The 20,450-nt window shown below is 39.1% G+C and overlaps 1 protein-coding gene across 1 annotated transcript; it reads left to right on the top strand.

Moving 5' to 3' along the window:
- The first annotated feature begins 5,992 nt into the window (after positions 1–5,992).
- Positions 5,993–15,259, top strand: LOC307262892 (cytochrome P450 2K1-like). The gene is made up of 9 exons (XM_080043904.1): positions 5,993–6,227; positions 6,735–6,897; positions 7,068–7,217; positions 7,388–7,548; positions 9,621–9,800; positions 9,898–10,039; positions 13,459–13,643; positions 14,604–14,745; positions 14,852–15,259. Exons 1-9 carry the CDS (start codon positions 6,018–6,020, stop codon positions 15,034–15,036), a joined length of 1,518 nt encoding a protein of 505 aa, XP_079900030.1. The 5' UTR covers positions 5,993–6,017; the 3' UTR covers positions 15,037–15,259.
- The last annotated feature ends 5,191 nt before the right edge of the window (positions 15,260–20,450 follow it).

Here is a 20,450-nt window from a genome sequence, read left to right on the forward strand (position 1 = left end):
CTCTTTCAAATGTATAGTCAGGCTGGCTCCACTCGGGAGATTGAGGGGGATGGTTTAAACTACATTTCAGTTAATCAGTTTTACACTAAAACACAGTCAATGTATGTTTTATACAGGCCTGTAGCAAATGTTTCCTATTTCATTTATAAGCATTCTAACATTTGAGTCCAGACATACATCATATGCAAAATCCGCCACCACACAACTCACTACACAAAATATCATCCCATCAATTTTTAATATTCATAATGACTTAATTACAGAGAAGAATGAAATTAATAAAGTTTTTCGGGACTTCTATCAAGATCTGTATACATCACAGTATACAGACCAATACGACAATTTTTTTTCCACACTAGATGTGCCCCATATCTCCTCACCCAATACTGAGCTACTGGAAAAACAAATTTCATTGCAAGAGGTCAAAGACGCAATAAAAGGCCTCAGATCAGGCCGAGCCCCTGGAGACGATGGTTATCCATCCGATTTTCACAAAAAGTTTACTGATATACTTGCCCCTAGGTTATTGGACGTGTTCCATAGTGCACTGGCAAAGGGTCTACTCCCCCCAAGTATGAGAAAAAGCTTGATCACAATTATCCATAAAAAAGGGAAAGACCCTATGCATTGTGGTAGCTATAGACCAATTTCGTTAGGAAATGTTGATGCCAAGATACTAGCCAAAATACTTTCAAATAGATTGGACAACATACTTCCAACAATAATACACCATGATCAAGTAGGATTTGTCAGGAACCGCTCATCCGCTGATAACATGAGAAGGTTATTACATATACTGTGGGAGAGCAGAGAGAACCCAGACCCTGTCATGGCCTTCTCACTAGATGCAGAGAAGGCCTTCGACAGGGTCGAATGGGGCTTCCTATTTTATACACTAAAAAGATTTGGTTTTGGACCAACATTCCTAGCTTGGATACAATTATTATATATGGACCCCATGCCGTCATATATAATAATTGGTGTGGATTGGATGTAATGGCATCACATCCTCCCCTTTTAACCTATATAGAGGCACCAAGCAGGGATGCCCACTTTCCCCCCTCATCTTCGCCATTGCCCTTGAGCCTTTAGCCATTGCTATACGGAACAATGTAAATATCAAAGGGGTTACAGCAGGTCATCAGGAACATAAACTGTTTTTATATGCGGACGATATTTTATTGGTCTCAAGCAACCCAGAAACAACGGTCCCCATAATTAGCTCCCTGATCGATAGGTTCTCCAAGATCTCAGGTTATAGAATTAACTTGACCAAATCAGAGGTAATGCCCATATCAAACATCGCCACACAATCACTTGGCACTAAATGGCCGTTTAGATGGGTAGCCTCAGGTATGACCTATCTTGGTATTAAACTTATGCCCAACATTAAAAAAATGATGCAAATTAACCTTCAGCCCGTTATACAAAGCATTGAGTCCCTATTACTTAATTGGAACAAGCTAAATGTATCACTTTTAGGCAGGATTAACTTAATAAAAATGATCATAATGCCAAAGGTCAACTACATAACCTATATGTTGCCACTTTCCTTTCCTGCTCATCTCCGAAAAGAATACGATAAGTGTGTTGAATCATTCATATGGCAAGGTAAAAAGCCTCTATTTAATCGTACCAAGTTATACTCTGCTAAGAATAGTGGGGGACTATCCCTTCCTAGATTAGATTGGTATCAATGTTCATTCTCACTTGCCCAAACATCAAAATTTAACCTGCCCCATCACAGAGTCCCTGCCTGGGTACAAATTGAGAAAGAGCTACTTTATCCTTTTAATATAGAAACATTTGTGACACAGAAAAGCACGTTTAATGTTGTTCTTAATCCTGTGCTCGAATTTACAAGGGAAAGCTGGAAAATGGTACATTGTCATGTTAAAAATAACCCATCACTGACACTTGAAGCATCAATATGGTTCAATTCAAGGATTAGAATAGCCAAAAAGCCATTTTGCTGGTACCAGTGGGCCAAAGTGGGAATTTTACATTTGGGGGACTTATACGACAAGGGCCATATGGTAACATTTGAACATTTGAAACAACATTACAATCTGACAAATACTGACTTCTGGAAATATCTCCAGTTACGTCACTGTCTCCTGTCAACCATGAGCTCTGGACCTGACCCTAACACTGAAATACAACGTATGCTTCATCATGCCAGCCAAAAAAAAGGTGGTGCCTCATTATTTTACAATTACATTAGAGATTCCAATGCACCACAATTAAATAGTCTCAAATTAGTATGGGAGAAAGATATAAGAGAAAATATAGAACAACAACATTGGAAGGAAGCCATATCTAGCTGGCACACAACTGCTCGAGAAATCAAAACACAATACACAAATTATAAAATCCTCCATCGAGCATACTGGACCCCAAGCAAGATGGCCAGACTCAAGTTAAGAAATGATGATAAATGTTGGCGTTGCCAAAATGAGACTGGAACAATGGTGCATATGTTGTACGAGTGTGTTATGGTAAGGGACCTGTGGACTAATATTGTATACCTTTTAAATGTTTTGTTTAATGTCACCCTAACTAAAAACCCAGCACTCTGTCTTCTGGGAATAATACCAAGTGATCAACAGTTGCACGGCAAAAAAAAATCATGGTGCCGACTGGCCATATTAACAGGATGTAGAATTATCCTGAGGAATTGGAAATCAGTCACCCCTTCATCCTTTGGTGACTGGATTGAACTAATGACAGACATGGCAAACTGTGAAAGGATCACATTCAGACTCACTGGACAACATAATTCCTTCCTAACTACATGGACCCCATTCCTGGATTACTTTAACAATAGACAGTGACCTAGCATATTCCACAGAAAAGAAAAGAGAAGGGGAAAATAAATAAATAATTAAATAAATGAATAGAATAAAAATGGGTAAATAAATAGATAATAATAATTAAAAAAAAAAAAAATAATGATAAATAAATTCAAGTGGATAAAACCAAGTCATAACTTAAGTGTACATTACTTACATTACTTACGTAATTTTTCTTTTACTTATTTTCTTTTTATTTGAGTTTTTTTTTTTTTTTTTGTATATTGCTAATTGTGTTCATTGTTTAAAGAGGAGAGAAGGGGAGGGGGGTGGAGGGGAAAGGGAAAAAAAAAAAAAAAAGTGTTGCAGGAAATGATATGAATGAAGAAACCTTCTCTTTGAAATTCAAAAAAAAAAAAAAAAAAAAAAAAAAGGCCGTTCCAAAGGCTAAAGGTGGTCAAACCCACTAATAAAGTGGCCAGTGGCGGTGAGTGTATATTCTGTGCATTGGCCTATGTTGAATTGAATTGAATTAAGAAAAAGAAAAATAAATAATAAACAATAATTTAAAATTATTAAATAATTGGACAGTTACAATAAAGTAATATTTAAACATAATGAAAACCACAAATGAAAATAAACTGTTTAACACTTGCTTTACCCGTTCTATGTTCTTTGTCATCCCCTCTGCACCATGGGATGGTGGGCAGTGGGCAGTTGTTGAGAGGACCAGGGGCCTCATTTATAAACGTGGCGTACGCCCAGAAGAGGGCGCACGCCAATTTCTACGCAAACATTGGGATTTATAAAAAGCAAACTTGACGGGAAGATGTGCGGTCCTCCACGCAAACTCTGACCCATGCGTACGCACAGAAAGTGGAGAAAGGAGAAACGGCGACTGCACATGTATGAAGTGCGAGAAACAATGTGTTTGTGTAAAATGAATCCAGATATAGGCTATTATATGCCATGTAGGTCTCTCATATAGTGAGATCCTTTGCAAAACGTATGAAGCCATTCTTACAACTAATACAAAAATGCCTCCACGGATTTTTCCATGGAGTGATACCAACAAAAAACAAAACGAATTAGGATCTTAAATAGCCTACAAACAAAAAAAAAACGTTTGAATAAGCTCTGCATGTTATTGGATTCATTCTGATAATATTGAGGTGGAATACAACCTATTACTTTTACACTGACGCTGTTCTCGATGCCTCAGTCAGGCAGACAGGAGTGCACAGTTTCATACACTAATCATAAGCCTATTGTACATCACATACTGTGCTAATTTTTCGCTGTTTTTAGTCCGTTTTATCTATGTGTTTTTCTTTGTGTTTAAGCACGTCGTAACTGTGTTTTGAAAGGGAATGTGAAGTATATTATTATTAACCCTCCGCCGCCCGTCACTGCACCGGGATGAATTCTCCGAATCTGTATCTCATGGGGGGTCTCAGTGTCCCCCGCTCGTGGCACAAACACTGAGTGAGGATATGCACTTTTTTGCGTCCACTTTTATGTCGGATCGCTTCTTTTTATTTCGACCACAGCGTTCACAGAGATCGCCACAGGCTGCACTATGACGCCTTGACCCTCACACTGTGCCACCAAACTAAATTTTCCCTGGTCGCCACTTCTCCAACGGGTACTTCGGCGTGACCGCAGTGATCCACACCGTGTGGAGTCTATTTTTCCATTTCCCTTTCAGTCGGCGACTGCCACTACCGCCTTCATGCACTCAGTAAATGATATTAATTCGGGCGTGTCAATGACTATGTATGGTTAAATATGGGCGTTACGTGAAGCCCGCAAAGGCTGCGCCACATTTAGAGTGGATTGTGATTTATTAAGGGAAACAGGCGTAGGACGTGAGTGCGCACTGTTTTATAAATCAGAATATTTTTGTTCGCACGTACACATCCTACATTTCTTCCGTACGCTAGCTTTCACGTGAATCCCACGCAAAGCTTTATAAATGAGGCCCCAGACCTTTACTTTGGTGAGTGAGGTGGAGCTGATTGACTGAGTTCGTAGATGGGAATGGTCTCGGGACTGTCCTTTTGTCTTTCAAATCTATAGTATTATGTGATGGGAAAATAATTTTTTCTTAAGGAATGTTCCCAATTGTTTACTGTCTTGTGACACTGTCTTTTTTAAAAGTATGTAACTGATAAGTGAAAAGAGTGGAGGCCCTGACCTGTTTTTTCTTATATTGATCTGTCATGTGGTTCCTCTTTAGTGTCCCCACCTTGTGAGGGGTCTTAATTCTTGTTTCCTGAGTAAGTCAACTCATTGACCAAAATAAAAGACATAAAGATGTCTTTTATTTTGGTTATTGTTATTTTACCTTCATTTTTTACCTACTGAATGCACTATGTACAGTACTTTGGACAGTGCAAACTGCTATAAATGTGCTTTTATAAATACATTTTACTTACTTACTTATAACTCATCCCAGGCCCTCTGGCACAAATCACCCCAACCCCAGAATTTTGGATAATAAGCATGATGCAGCAGTTTAGGGCTGACATCGTGCTAACTACGTATATAGACACAAAGTGTTGCATACTAAAGCACAAAAACACGTGTCAAATGTGTTCAAACGTGTCTGTAATTGTTCAGACATAATAATAATAAAAAATGGTCATGGACATTTTACTTTGAAAGGCAAAAAACAGTTTTCTGAGTTTAAATGTGCTCATATCTTATTCCATGTTTCTCCCTTCTTTATAGGATGAGTTAAATGGATGGCTCTTCTTAAATATGTGGTCACATTTCCAATTTCTTCAATGGTTTTCTAGAAACAAGGGGTGGCACAACTTCCCCACCGGCACAACTCAGGCCACTCTCCCCTATAATTTATAAATCCTAATTTTCAATAAAATGTCCAACTCAGCATGATGGTATGGAAGATAGCCTATTGAAGGAAAAAAAATGGTTTTGCGTAAACTGGACATTATTTTATTGGCGGTCACTAAATCAGAGAACAACTAGGGGGTGGGGCTAAGTGTGAATCTTGTAGGCCTAATTACCAAACAAAACCGAAAAATCCAAGTAGTGTAGGCTGTACCTTTAAGAACTGTGACCTGAAAAAGTCTTTATCGAGAGGGAGGCGACAAGTAGTAACCCAACACTTGCAGCTGCAAGAGACATTCCACATATTTGTTTTAGTGTAAACAGCATTGCGTTTTGACAGCAGCACAGTCAGTCGGTTCTGCAAAAAAAATGTCTCTTCTGGACAATGTAGTTGTTTCCCTCCTCTCTCATCCCACCGCTGTGTTGGAGTCTATTGTTGTCCTACTCGTCATCTTTATTGTTTTCAGAAGCCTCCCTTCCACTGACCTGGGAAAAGGACCTCCGGGACCAAGGTCTCTCCCGCTGCTTGGCAACTTGTTGCAGCTTGATCTCAAAAGACCCTACAATACTCTCTGTGAGGTGAGTTTAGCACTCTAATCCAGATAGAAACAAATCCGTCTTATGATGCTTTTCACGTGTTTTGCCTTTCATTTATATTGATTAATGCTCTTAGACATTCACTTTTTACGTTTTAGTTTAGTTTATTTCACATGCATACAATATAAAAAACACGCAGTGCTAAAACAAAGTACATGTGTGGGTGCAGCAGTAACTTGTACGCTTATATGGAAACCACACCGAAAATACATTTGCATATAAGAATACAATACACACACACACACACACACACACACACACACACACACACACACACACACACACACACACACACACACACATACATATGCAGAACAATCAAGGGAAATCAAAACTAAATACAAGACAGTAATACAAAAATAGAAAAAATAAATCTGTTGAAACCAGTTAAAACAAATGTTATTATATACGTATATCATGTTTTATATCTCACATTAAAAACCAAAAGTGCAGATTTCACGTTGGACTGCATTTCTTTTGTATTTGCAGCTTTCTAAGACATATGGGTCGGTATTCACTGTGTACTTTGGAACCAATAAAGTGGTGGTCCTGGCCGGGTACAAGACAGTCAAAGAGGCTCTGGTCGGCCACGCAGAAGAGTTTGGAGACAGAGATATCTCCCCTATATTTTATGAAATTAATCAAGGTCATGGTATGCACAAACTTAATTTTTTTCCTATTAGTTACAAGCTGGATCATTTCTTTAATGTTTCAATTATTTATCTTTTATTTTTTAGCTAACAAGCTGAACCCCAGATGAGTTTGTTATCTTATCAAATATAAATGACTAGCACAGATTAATTGTCATGCCATGTTTCATAGGGATTCTGTTTGCAAACGGAGATTCATGGAAAGAGATGAGACGTTTTGCCCTCACCACCCTGAGAGACTTTGGGATGGGCAAAAGACTTGCAGAGGAGAAAATCTTGGAGGAATGTCGCCATTTGAACCAGATATTTGAAGAGCATAAAGGTATGAGTGCATTATTATAATCAACAAATGAAACGATAGCTGTGCTCAAAACATCCATTTTTTAAGTTTTGGAACAATGTATAAGTTATGGTGAGGTCTGTTGTAATAGTGAAAGACTGCACATTTTGAGTTGTACTTCAATCTTAATCAATAATGCTGCTGTTTAACAGGGAGACCATTTGATACATCACGTCCAATGAATCATGCAACATCCAATATTATCTCCTCTATCGTGTATGGAAGCAGGTTTGAATACAGCGATCCCCGATTCATAAACATGGTGACGAGAGCCAACGAGAACATACGCGATGTTGGCTCTGCACAAATCCAGGTACATTTAAGCTTCACATTTCAATAAAAAAAAGATTTAAAGCCCTTAATTTACCAAGAAAAATAAAACTTGGATATTCTCTGAGATTGTAAAGCCATGAATTATGTAGGCTATTTTCTTTTTCAGAATAAGCCAGTACGATATGTTAATGTATGTGGGTCAGATTTGTAAATGTTTAAACCAATCTGTGAGATTTGTGAATGTGTCCAGGAATCTGCAAATGTGTTTTCAGAATCTTTTAGTCGCTACAATCCGTAGTCAGATTGTGATTGTGATAAACACATTTGCAAGTGTATCGAGATTTGGAAATATGCAAATCTATACATGCGTACATTGATCTGTTTTTGTACACAAACTTGGTAATTATGTACATAGATATTAATGGCTTGAAAGTAATTTTCTCCAAGAGCTGGACATGCATATAATCAGTTAGATCAGAGTAATGCCTCTGAATTGTTGCTTCTGCTATTTGCATTTGTGCTGTAGCAGATCTGCACATAAGTGAGGAGAGTTGTGCCTCAGCATACAGACTACACACCACCAGTGGGCACTAGCACCCAGTGATTTTGATTGTGGTCAAACAAACCTGTAAAACCAGCCCCCCTAAATTTGGAGGGCTGGCTATTCTGTCCTTTTACTGCTAATGAAGCCTATTGCAGAGAAAGCTTTATATCTATGTACACGTTAGTACACAGCAGCAGAGTATTAATCTCTGAGGTTATTCCTTTCATAGATTCGGCCAAGACCATGGCATTTTCCAGTTCTGACCGTTTCAGGCAAATCCTTTTCTTCATCAATGTCGACTGTTAATGTGAAAATTACAGTACTGTGCAACAGTTTTAGGCAGGTGTGATAAACTGCTGTAAACTAAGGACGCTTTCACAAATATAAATAATAATTTTTTTTTAATCAATTTTCAATAGTGGTAAGTGAGGGAATAAAGTAGTTATATTGGAAAATCAATGTCTCTCACAGACAAAGATTTCAAAGTAGACTGGGGTTTCTGCTTTTTTGACAAAGCACAAAGAAACGGCAACGCTGAGGATCGTATATGCAGTGGTCGTCCAAGGAGACTCAGTGCAGCAGATGAAAAACACATCAAGCTTATTTCCCTTCGAAATCGGAAGATGTCCGGCAGTGCCATCAGCTCAGAACTGGCAGAAACCAGTGGGGCCAAGGTACACCCATCTACTGTCCGGACAAGTCTGTCCAGAGGTGGTCTTCATGGAGGGTTGCAGCCTAAAAGCCACACCTCCGACATGGAAACAAGGTCAAGCAACTCAACTATCTACAAAAACAAAGGAACTGGTGCTCAGAGAAAATGGCAGCAGGTGCTCTGGTCTGATGTGTCAAAAATATTGTATTGAAATATTTGACTGTAGCAGAAGGCAGGTTGTTCGATGAAGGGCTGGAGAGCTGTACAATAATGAATGTCTGCAGGCAACAGTGAAGCATGGTGGAGGTTCCTTGCATGTTTCTGCAAATGGAGTTGAAGATTTGGTCATGATTGATGATGTCCTCAATGCTGAGAGCAGTAATAATAATAATAATTCATTTTATTTGAGGGTGCCTTTCATAGCACTCAAGATCACCTTACAGGGCAGTGTTTAAAAAACAAAATCAACAATCATAAAAAACACAAGAACAAGATACATTGAAACAATTTACACAAGTGGGGTGAAATGGGTGGGAGACAAGGAACTAGATTGAATATGTCAGTTTAAAAAGATGTGTTTTATGATGGATGTACCTAGGTCCCACTGGTTTCTGGCAGTTCGGAGCTGATGGCACTGCTGGATTTAGATTTAGTTTCTGTTTATTCACTGCATTTTGTCGATTTAGGAACATAAACTATTAAAACTTCAGTTTTTGAAAGCATTCTTAGTTTACAGCATTTGTTCCACACCTGCCTGACACTTTTGCACAGCACTGTATTAAAACAAAAAAAGTGTTTTCATGTAATATGAGCCATAACACGTATTAGGCACACAGAATTAAATCTACCTACTTGGGTTGCTGTTTGGTCTTCACTGTCTTTGATACTCTTTGTTGTTTTTATTGTTACACCACAGCTTTTCAACATGTTTCCCAGGCTGCTCAGTTGGATCAAAACCCGGAAGAATGTTTTAAAAAATCTTGAGACGTCTGTCGCTGATGTCAAAGATTTAATCAAGCATTTGAAAGAGACACTAAACCCTGACCTGTGCAGGGGGCTCGTGGACTGTTTCCTGATTCGGAAGCAGAAAGAAGATGTAAGGCAACATCGTTTACCTTTTTCCATCTACGAAATGGAAGAACAATTTTGCAAATGTATATTTTATAATTATAAGTCTGTGTTCTTTCTCTTAGGACTCTTGTGTTAAGGACACTCACTACAATGAGAATAACATGATATCTACAGTGACCAACCTGTTTGGAGCTGGTACTGATACCACAGCAGCTACTCTTAGATGGGGTTTGCTGCTCATGGCCAAATATCCACATATACAAGGTAAGGAGAGAATGAGGTTTTGTTTTTTTCTAACAATATACAGTATATTTAAAAACTGCAATGAACATCATGCTCAACATTTCTAATGGCTTAACTACGTAACAATGTTCAGCCTACAAACCATGAGTCAGCCACTGTCACATCAGAATAAATCATAACCAACTTGACTGTTACATCCATATCAATGCACTATATATCCCTCCAATATGTTTCTGTGGAGGAGGCGGGAATCACATACACACCACATGTGTACCTACTCCTGGACAAACACTATGGTTTTCGGAATTCCCTGAATTTCCCTCTCACGTTTTTCATTCTATTTCTTTTGACCTCCTTGTTGCGTTTTCGTACCCAGCCCATCAATATCTCTTTGAGAACTAGTTGTTTTCCTTACACTCTAAAAGCATCTTGAACCCTAACCCATCTCCACCAGAACAACCTTATTGACCCCACCGGTCTGGTTTCAAGGCAGGCCACTCAACTGAAACTGTCCTTCTGAACGTCACAAAGGAACTCCAGACTGCTAGAGCAGCCTACCCTCTCGCCCCTATTACAACCAGGAGTCTCACGCTCTGCACTCTCTGCATACTGCCTCAAGGACTAAACTTACAAGATAGTCTCACTACTCTGGTCCCTCAGTCCTGTTCTGGGTCCCCTCTTCTCTCTTTGTACCAATTCCCTTGGCTCTTTTACTCACTCACATGGCTGTCTACTGCTATGAAAGATTTAACAAATTCTGTCTTTTCCCTGATCTGAAACCCAGGAGGCAGCATGAATCTCTGTGTGTCTGACTGACATATCTTAGTGGATGTCTGTACACAACCTAAAGCTCAAACTTGAGAAGACTGAATTGCTCTTCCATCCAGGGGAGATACTGTATCTCCAGTGCATGACCTGTACATGACTATAGATACCCAAACTCTCAGGAACATGAGTGTGATACTGGATAACCCAGGGCCGGCCCTGACCAATTTGGCGCCCTAGGCAAGATTTTAGCTGGCGCCCCCCATTGCATTGCAGTCAGGTTCACCACTGTTCATACACTCACACAGAACTGGATAGCTTTGTCTTTGACATTTCATTTTATTTTAGATAGAAAATAACCCACAAAATAAAAAAACACATTACAAAACAAGTGACATAACATTAAAAAATTAATACAATATTTCGATTTGCACAAAAAAATGCAGACGTTAACATTTAAAAGTATAATCTATTACAAGTATAGTTTCAATAAATCATAACTTTGCATTGAATATAATTCCACACAAAAGCTATATTACAAAATTAAATGACAGAGACCTCTGGTCTGTACTGCTATTTAACTTGATTCCAACAGAGAGCTGTCTACATTTAGATGTTAAGACCTCATCTTCATATCTCAACAAGCTCACCTCACCTTGCTACAGCCTGACTACTCTTGCCTTTGGGTCTATTGGTGAAGCCTTTATTCCTCATGCTGCAACACGTGCTGTACTAAGGTGGAGAAGATGTCTGCAGGACAGGTGGCTCAAAGTATTTCAAATGAAAACCTGAAGAGAGAAGAGAAGTATTTGTATTTGTATTTTATTGGGATCTCCATTAGCTGAGGCCATAGCCAAAGCTATTCTTCCTGGAGTATACATGTTGTTACATTATTTATATTAATACATGGTGAAAAGCTTTAAAATGGAAATTAGATAAGATTAAACTCTTGTCATTAAAATGAAATGCAGTTTAGCATCCAACCAGAGTGAAGAGAAGCAGTAACTAATGGAAAGCTATAGGCCTAGATAAGGTACAATCAAACGGAAAAGTTTGCTCCTGCTTTTTATTAAATCAGAATCAAGCCTTCTGATGATATCTCATGGCTTTATGTATAGCACTTTGATTTACCTTGTGTTGAAAAGTGCCTCACAAATAAACTTGACTTGTCTCAAGTATGCAATATTAACTGTTATTATACTGTGCACTTTTAACACTGATGTAAACTAACACAATAAACCCAAGGTTGACAACCATTAATTATAGTGGAAAAGGAATAGCTTTCTAATAACCATTACAAGCAGTGCAAACTTTGGCTAATTATGACAGGGGATGTAGGCTACATGAAAAATCTAAATGCCTCTGATGAATTTAAGCTGGGAGTAACGTTACCCATCTTCCAAAAGTAAGCTAGCAAGTTAACACTGCTCCTACAACGGCTAAAACAATGCAGCACACAATTCATTCATCACATTAACGTCATTGTAGGCTTACCTCTGTCTTTGTCACGTTTTTCCTCCTCTTCTTTTCCTTCTCAGTCTTCCCTTGGCACGAGAGAGCTTTTGTCATTTTGACATGGTGTGCGCTCTTTCCTTCCGGTTCCGACCTGTGAAGTTACCGTTCAGATACCTGGCTGATCGCCAGAAATCTGGAAGACTCTATCGGAGGAGAGGGGGGCGCTTCAATTTTTTTTTATAGTTTGTCTATCCTCAGTAGTTGTCATATTTTAAGCTTAACTCATATTTTGAAATTATAGTATTAACAGTATTAGTAAAACAAATTAAAATAAAGTTTTGGTAGCCCATTTCTTTTTTTTTCTTTTTTTTGTAGCGGCGCCCCCTGCGGATGGATGCGCCCCTAGCATTTGCCTATACTGCCTATGCCCAGGGCCGGGCCTGGGATAACCAGAAGTCCTTTGCTGCCAACATGGCTACATCTACCAGCTTCGGCAGATTAATCTTCACCAAACCAGGAGGATACATTCATTCCTCACCCAGGAAGCAGAACAGGTTCTGTTCCAGGCTCTTGATGTTTGGTGGCTAGATTACTGCGTCTTGCTCCTGGCTGGTGAGCTTGCATGTGCTATCTGAACTATGAGGCTCACCCAGAATGCAACGGCCTGGCTTGTCTTTAGCCTAACCAAGTCCTCCCACTTTACACTGCTCCTCTGCATCCTTTGAATGGTTCAGGCCAATACTTTAATGACTGAGTTGTACTAATTTAGCCATGCTAGTAGTCTGTCAGTACGTTCACCACCACCCAATTTTAAACAGATATCCAAAATGCCCAGACTAGGAACCCTAATGACTTTGATGATCTCCTGTCCCAACAACCTTTGGAATTTCTTGGTTACGCACATTCATGATCCCTTTTGGATGGATTGTCATCATGTAATGATACCTTAACTTTTCCTCCCGAATACTTTGGTTTGCAACCAAATTCCAGCTGAAAATGACATTCCCATCAGCCCTATACTTTGTGTTGAGTGTTTGATTAGCAATGGTTTGCATGCTAAACTAGATAGTGGGCATAGTGAAAACTTCACACCTGCTGAACAATACCATTTTAGCATTGTGTTTAAAGCACAACTATTTCAATGAACAGCTTCACAAAGCTGCTGAGTTGATCAAGTGAATGCAGACAAAGACTAGCAATTTAAAATTGTGTTTGTTTAGACCTGGTCCACGAGGAGCTGAACAGGGTGGTAGGAGGCCGCCCAGTTCGGGTAGAAGACCGGAAAAACATGCCGTACATTGATGCAGTCATCCATGAGATTCAGAGACTTGCCAACATTGTCCCCATGGCTATTCCTCACAAAACCAGCCGAGACGTCACCTTCCAGGGCTACTTCATCAAGAAGGTTTAGTGCTCACGTCTGTTTCAGTACTTGAACACAATTTTATTTATTTTTTTGCTCGATATGTAGGAGAGACCGGGGATAGTAGGCACACTTTTTACTCAAGTGAGAATTGCTCATCACCTAAACACAACCAACCCCATCAAGGGGTCGGTTGTCACACATTATGGGGTTGTTTGTCACAATGTTATCTTAATGAGAATAATCTTAAAAAGAAGGCAAGGAAGCAGAACTAAATTTGAAAGTTTAATTGCATAGTCAAGTTGACAAATAGGCCTACATAACTTACTGTAGCCTTGGCAGCTGGTCTAGTTTGGGATGCACTGTTTTGATTTTGTTGCCCTTTTTTCTTTTGCATGCTAGCTGCCTTTTCCTGATCTATTCTTTCCTTCTCTGGGGTGTCAGTGAGGATGCAGCTTGTCAATTTATTTCGTTATTGGGTTCCTTTTCTGGCTGCAGCCTTTTGATAACATGTGACAACCAACCCCCCAAAAAATGTGACGACCAACCCCAACTTGAATTTCTTGCTAGCATCAAGGCCAACAACCATCTGACAACTAATTAGCTTGCTAACCACATTCTAAACTATAGTTTACCCTTCACACTTTTTTAGGGTAACAAGTGTTTTGTTATAAACCCATTGTGTAAAAGCCTAGAAGGAGAACACTGAGGAGCTAAATATTTTGAATTTGACGTGAAAAACACAAACAGTCCTCTCACCTCAAATTCAGCAGTCTAACTCCAAGGAAGACTATGTAGGTGACCTCTGGTCACAATTCTGGATATTTACATACCAACATTTCACAGACAGCGCCTTCTGGTTCCGAGATGTAAGGATTGTGACAACCAACCCGTGTGACATATGACCCGTTCTCCCCTACAGTACATACACTCGTAAAACCTGAAAACGGGCTTCATACTGAGCCTTCACATGACAGACCTGCTCTCTTCTTTTGCCTACAGGGGACTACTGTGTTACCTCTGCTTACATCTGTCCTGAACGATGAGAGCGAATGGGAGACCCCACACACTTTCAACCCTTCCCACTTCCTGGATAAGGATGGTAAATTTGTCAGGAGAGACGCCTTCATGGCCTTTTCTGCAGGTACGACAAATTATCCAAGTTTTTGTTGTCTGAAGATTAATAAGATATTTTACACAGCATGATTCAGTTGAGCTCTTGACATATGTCTTTTATCCATTCCTTGCAGGTCGCAGGGTGTGTCTGGGAGAAGGTCTGGCTAAGATGGAGCTCTTTCTCTTCTTCACCTCCCTCCTTCAGCGCTTTCGTTTCACACCTGCACCAGGAGTAAGAGAAGATGACCTGGATCTGACACCAGCTGTGGGCTTCACCCTCACCCCTTCCTTCCATGAGCTGTGTGCTGTTTGTCGCTAATGAGTAGCAGTGCTGGAACATGGCATTATAACTGCTTGTGTCAATGGGATGATTATAACATGACAGTAGCTTACCTGAAATTGTATCGGGAAAAAATTACTTTTTTAGAATGAGACAACTACATTATTTTACATTTTCCTGCTTTTCAGCCACTATGGATTGTTTCTACAAACACATGCCCTTTGTTTTACCTACCTCTTAATAAAGCTCACACCTTGTAAACATCTCCAAATGAAATAAAAAACATTTATATACCAATCTTTTACTTTGGTGTTTTTGTCTGGCTGGAGAAACACTTCAAAGAATGCAGTCTTGAGAAGAGGAGCGGTGGTCCGAAAGATCTACCTACGTCCTACTCATAGACCTAATAATTTTTACTCAATTTGATTATGTTGTGGTTGTGTATTCGAGTTTGTTTAGGCGAGAAATGCGGGCTGAATCTTTCATCAGGATCCTGGCAAGGGTTCCTGAAGAGTCCACGCACTGTAGGATGAAGTGGGGGACCATGTTCACTCCATCATCTCCAGACCCTTTGGCTCTTTAGGCAATTTGCAGGCAGACGAGAGGATAATGGGTTTAATGGTTTTGTGGTGGGTTGGTAAACGGGGATGTTGTCTTTAAGCTATGTAGTCCTTGTTTTTTGGGGGGATAAGGGTCATGGTGGAAGTTATTAGTTAAACTAAACTAAACAAAACTGAAACAAAAGACGGCACGTTTATTAATTTTTGCGTCAGGAAGTTGTTATTTAGCCTACAAACCGAATGACCAACCAATACACGGACCGGATTGACCTCTAACTTAATCATTTTAGTCCAACATACACTCACTGGTCACTTTATTAGGTACACCTGTTCAATTTATTGTAAACACATACAGTCCCCTCCATAAGTATCGGAACAGTGAGGCCAATTCCCTTATTTTTGCTGTAGACTGGAAACATTTGGGTTTGACACCAAAAGGCAAGGCAAGGCAAGGCAAGGCAAGTTTATTTATATAGCACAATTCAGACACAAGGCCACTCAAAGTGCTTTACAGGGGCAAGATTAGAATACATAAAACACATTATAAAACATTTAAAAGCGAATAAAAGAAGCAAATAAAAATAAAATTAAAATTAAAACTCGATTTAAAAACATAATAAAAGAAGCAAATAAAATGAAAATTGCAAGTTAAAAAGGAAACAAAAAAGTCTTCAGACTCGATTTAAAAGAACTGAGAGTTGCAGCAGACCTCAAGTTCTCTGGGAGTTTGTTCCAGATTGTTGGTGCATAAAAACTAAAAGCTGCTCGTTTAGTCCTAACTCTAGGGACTGTAAGTAGACCTGTCCCAGACGACCTAAGGGCTCTGTACGGTTCATAACTTATCAGCATATCAGTAATGTATTTTGGCCCTAAACCATTTAGTGCTTTATAAACCAACATCAGAATTTTGAAATCAATTCTTTGAGTGACTGGAAGCCAATGTAAAGACCTCAGAACTGGGGTAATGTGATCCACCTTTTTGGTCCTAGTGAGGACTCGAGCAGCAGCGTTCTGAATTAGCTGAAGCTGTCTGATTGATTTTTTTGGAAGGCCAGCAAGGACACTGTTACAGTAGTCAAGTCTACTAAAGATAAATGCATGGACAAGTTTTTCTAAATCTTGCTGAGACATAAGCCCTTTAATTCTTGATATGTTTTTTAGGTGGTAGTAGGCCGATTTATTGATTGATTTTATGTGTTTCTTGAAATTCAAGTCAGAGTCTACAACAACACCAAGATTTCTGGCTTGGGGTGTAGTTTCTAACATAATGGATGTAAGCTGTGCGCTGACTTTTAATTGTTCATCTTTGGCACCAAAGACAATTACTTCAGTTTTATCGTTGTTTAATTGAAGGAAATTTTGGCACATCCAATCATTGATTTGTTCAATGCACTTACTCAGTGCCTGTATTGGACTGTAGTCTCCTGGTGATATGGTTATGTAAATTTGTGTGTCGTCTGCATAATTATGGTAGCATAATTTGTTCTTATTCATAATCTGAGCTAGTGGGAGCATGTAGATGTTAAATAGAAGAGGGCCAAGAATGGAACCTTGGGGGACCCCGCATGTAATATTTGTCCGCTCAGATGTGAAATTGCCTATTGACACATAGTAGTCTCTATCCTTTAAGTAGGATTCAAACCAGCTTAGTACAGTTCCCGAAAGTCCAACCCAGTTTGCTAGTCGATCTAGTAATATGCTGTGGTCAACTGTGTCAAAAGCGGCACTGAGATCCAGTAAAACTAAGACAGAACTTTTGCCACTGTCTGTGTTTAAATGGGTGTCATTGAGGACCTTAACCAGAGCAGTCTCAGTACTGTAGTGTTGTCGAAATCCTGACTGGAAGACATCAAAGCAGTTATTCATTGCTAAGTAGTTATTTAGCTGTTGATAAACAGCTTTTTCAATGATTTTACTTAAAAATGGTAGGTTAGATATGGGCCTATAATTTTTCATGAGTGGTGTATCTAGATTGTTCTTTTTTAAGAGTGGCTTGATGACTGCTGTTTTCAGGGCCTGTGGGAATACACCTGTCTGAAGGGACATATTGACAATTTGTAGAACATCTGAGGCCATACAGCTAAAAACAGTTTTAAAGAAGCCTGTGAGCAGAATGTCAAGGCAACAGGATGAGGAGTTCAGGTGTTGTATAATGTCCTCCAGGTTTTTGTGGTTTATAAGATAAAATTCTGTCATTGTATTTGAATTGATTTTAAGAGGGAACTGTTGAGATAGGCAAGAATATTGCAACTTTTCATTGTACATATCTTGTTCTTAGGAGAAAGTGAAATGTATATTTCTTGTTTTCGTAGGGAAAAGTATGATATTTTTAATAAGACAGGCAAGGTAACAAGTGACCTTTAATATTAAGGTAGAATCACTAAAAGTGTTGTATTCAAGTTATTATCCTGAAATATATACATAATTGTGAATTCCTAAGGCCTCTCTGAAAAGGCATGCCTGGGCTTGTCCTGGGACAGGTCAGGGGTGAGAGAGACAAGGGGGGCAGTGGGTCCTTGAGCTGGACACACACACACACCCTCATCTTTACCCCCACCCTCTCCCCTCCTAATACACACACCCACTCTCTCTGTCTTCAGACTATATAAAGCCAGGGTTTTGAGCAAGAAGTTTAGTTTTTTGGGGAAGCTGCTGCTGAGGGTTTTTGGGGAAGCCTTGACTGTTCCACTTTTTTGTTCTTTTAGCATGGACGAAAGACTTAGAAGAAAAACTCGAAAGAAACACTCTGAATCTCTTTGAGTGCAAAATACTTAGAAAAATTGAGAGGAGTTATTTTTTCTTTTCAAAAAGGGGAAGAGGCTCGGAACCAATTCTTCCTTTTCTATTCTGAGAAGTTTGGTAAGGGACCATTTGGGTTATTGATGGGAACTAATCGATGAACCAGGTTGTAGAATAGCATGGAGTTGAGGTTGAAAAACTGTTGAACCAACTTTTCCTGATTGTTGTGTCGCAAAATCAAGCTTGTCATAGCATTTGAAGATATTCAAATATATATGACAAGATTGAAAGAATCGGCCAACACCCAGAACTATTGAAGTTGTGTAGACAGTGGACAAACTTTTACTCCTGATCTCTTGTGGATCAACCAAATAAACTGTTGAACCAACTTTTCCTGATTGTTGTGTCGCAAAATCAAGCTTGTCATAGCATTTGAAGATATTCAAATATATATGACAAGATTGAAAGAATCGGCCAACACCCAGAACTATTGAAGTTGTGTAGACAGTAGAGCTTTAAAAAACCTGAAGATGAGAATACTCCTGATCTCTTGTGGATTGAAAATGGGAGAACTCATGAACTAAATTCAATGTGAACAAAAGACATACAACACATAAGTTAAGTCTTACTTCTCTACATATATTAACCACATTAATGGGAGTGTAGGTACTTATTTTCCTTCCTTTCATTTTATTTTATTTTTTTCTTTTTATATTGTGAAAGTATAATCTTTTTGTATTGGTTAAATAAAATTTCTTGAAAACGCTATAACTCTTGAGTCTGAATCTTTAGTTTAGAGTTGGGAACAAGGACCTAATTAGGGTTTTTCTTTAAAGAGACCGCGGCGCCTCTGAGGTAAGCAATTCAAACCTACACTACGGCTACACTACTGATAACAAAGAATACACATCCCATAAACACACTCCTTGAATTAGGAGGGAATTGCATTTATCTATTGGCCTAAGCTCATCCAGGTGTATGGACTTAGTGAGGACTTAACGGTAGTCTTTTGAAGCTAGGGGTAAATGTGAGGTATTCATCCACCAGAAAACTTAAAAACCTATTATCTAATCTCCTCCTTTCTAAACACTTATCAAGGATAAAGGTCTGAAATCTGGACTTAACCTAGGATAAAATTAGAAGAGACAATTGTAAGGGTCGTTAGGGGATCAACACAGGGGGAGATTTGTAGATAGGCAGGGGTCAAAGGGTAACATGCTTTAAAACCAGAGCCTTTAAGGTAATATATGGTGTGAAGGTTTTTGGTGAAAAGTAAAACCTTTTGGGAATTGTGTAAATCAGCTTTTGGTCTTTGTTTGCCATAAATAAAGAGCAGGGGTCGATGAACACATAAACTTTATAGTGGAACAGGTTCAAACCAGGAACAAACGAACCTGGCAGGCTATATATACACACAAACGTCCTGATATTAATTTAGGGGTGTTTAAATCTGGTGAAGGGAATACCGGCATAATCATTATGGCGCCCGCACGTGGGGCTGATAAGATAAATAGACCCATAATCACTGTTTACTTATATTAAAGATACAACAGGGAGGAGAGGGCAACTATTATTCTTTTCGGCTTAAAATACAAAGATCCACAGCCCTTAGTGGGGGTCTTTTTCAACCAGCGAAATCAAGCTGAGGGAGTATTCGAAATCTGCCAGGAAGTATAAACGGGGCAAAATATCCTTAAGATGTGTTAAAGTTTTCTTTAAACAGAACGCATGTACCGGCAAAACTAGGATTGAGTGTTTATTACTTCCTGCTTTATTTAAACTAGGCTAAGACCTTTGGCAAAGGCTTATAAAACTCACCTCTAAAAACTCTGGTCACCCTTTTCACTGGAGAAGGGATTGTCTGTTTAAAAAGGGAGAGCAAAATTGCCATAGGGATAACATTTGGCTAGTTGAGTAAAAAAATCACTCTAAACTAAACGTACTTCAAGGGAGGGCATTTAGGGTAGTTAGTGGATTTTGATTATTTTTGCGTATATGGTTCAGAAGGTACCGATACTTGTTGAAATAACAGCCAGGCGAAAGGGCTTATTTGACTAATAAATATAGCTCATTCTCCCGTCGACAGCAGCTGTATCCGATGGTGTAACTTGTAACTCTATGAAAGTCAAGCTGGCCTTGCTAACCAGTGCTATA

The sequence above is a fragment of the Ammodytes marinus genome (assembly GCF_949987685.1).
Source record: "Ammodytes marinus genome assembly, chromosome: 16".
Classification (NCBI taxonomy): domain Eukaryota; kingdom Metazoa; phylum Chordata; class Actinopteri; order Uranoscopiformes; family Ammodytidae; genus Ammodytes; species Ammodytes marinus.

Excerpts from the sequence above, each read along its gene's own strand:
- LOC307262892 (XM_080043904.1), top strand. The coding sequence starts at position 6,018 with ATGTCTCTTCTGGACAATGTAGTTGTTTCCCTCCTCTCTCATCCCACC. Across the intron at positions 6,228-6,734 it reads CCTACAATACTCTCTGTGAG|CTTTCTAAGACATATGGGTC; the intron begins GTGAGTTTAGCA and ends TTGTATTTGCAG. Across the intron at positions 9,801-9,897 it reads TTCGGAAGCAGAAAGAAGAT|GACTCTTGTGTTAAGGACAC; the intron begins GTAAGGCAACAT and ends TCTTTCTCTTAG.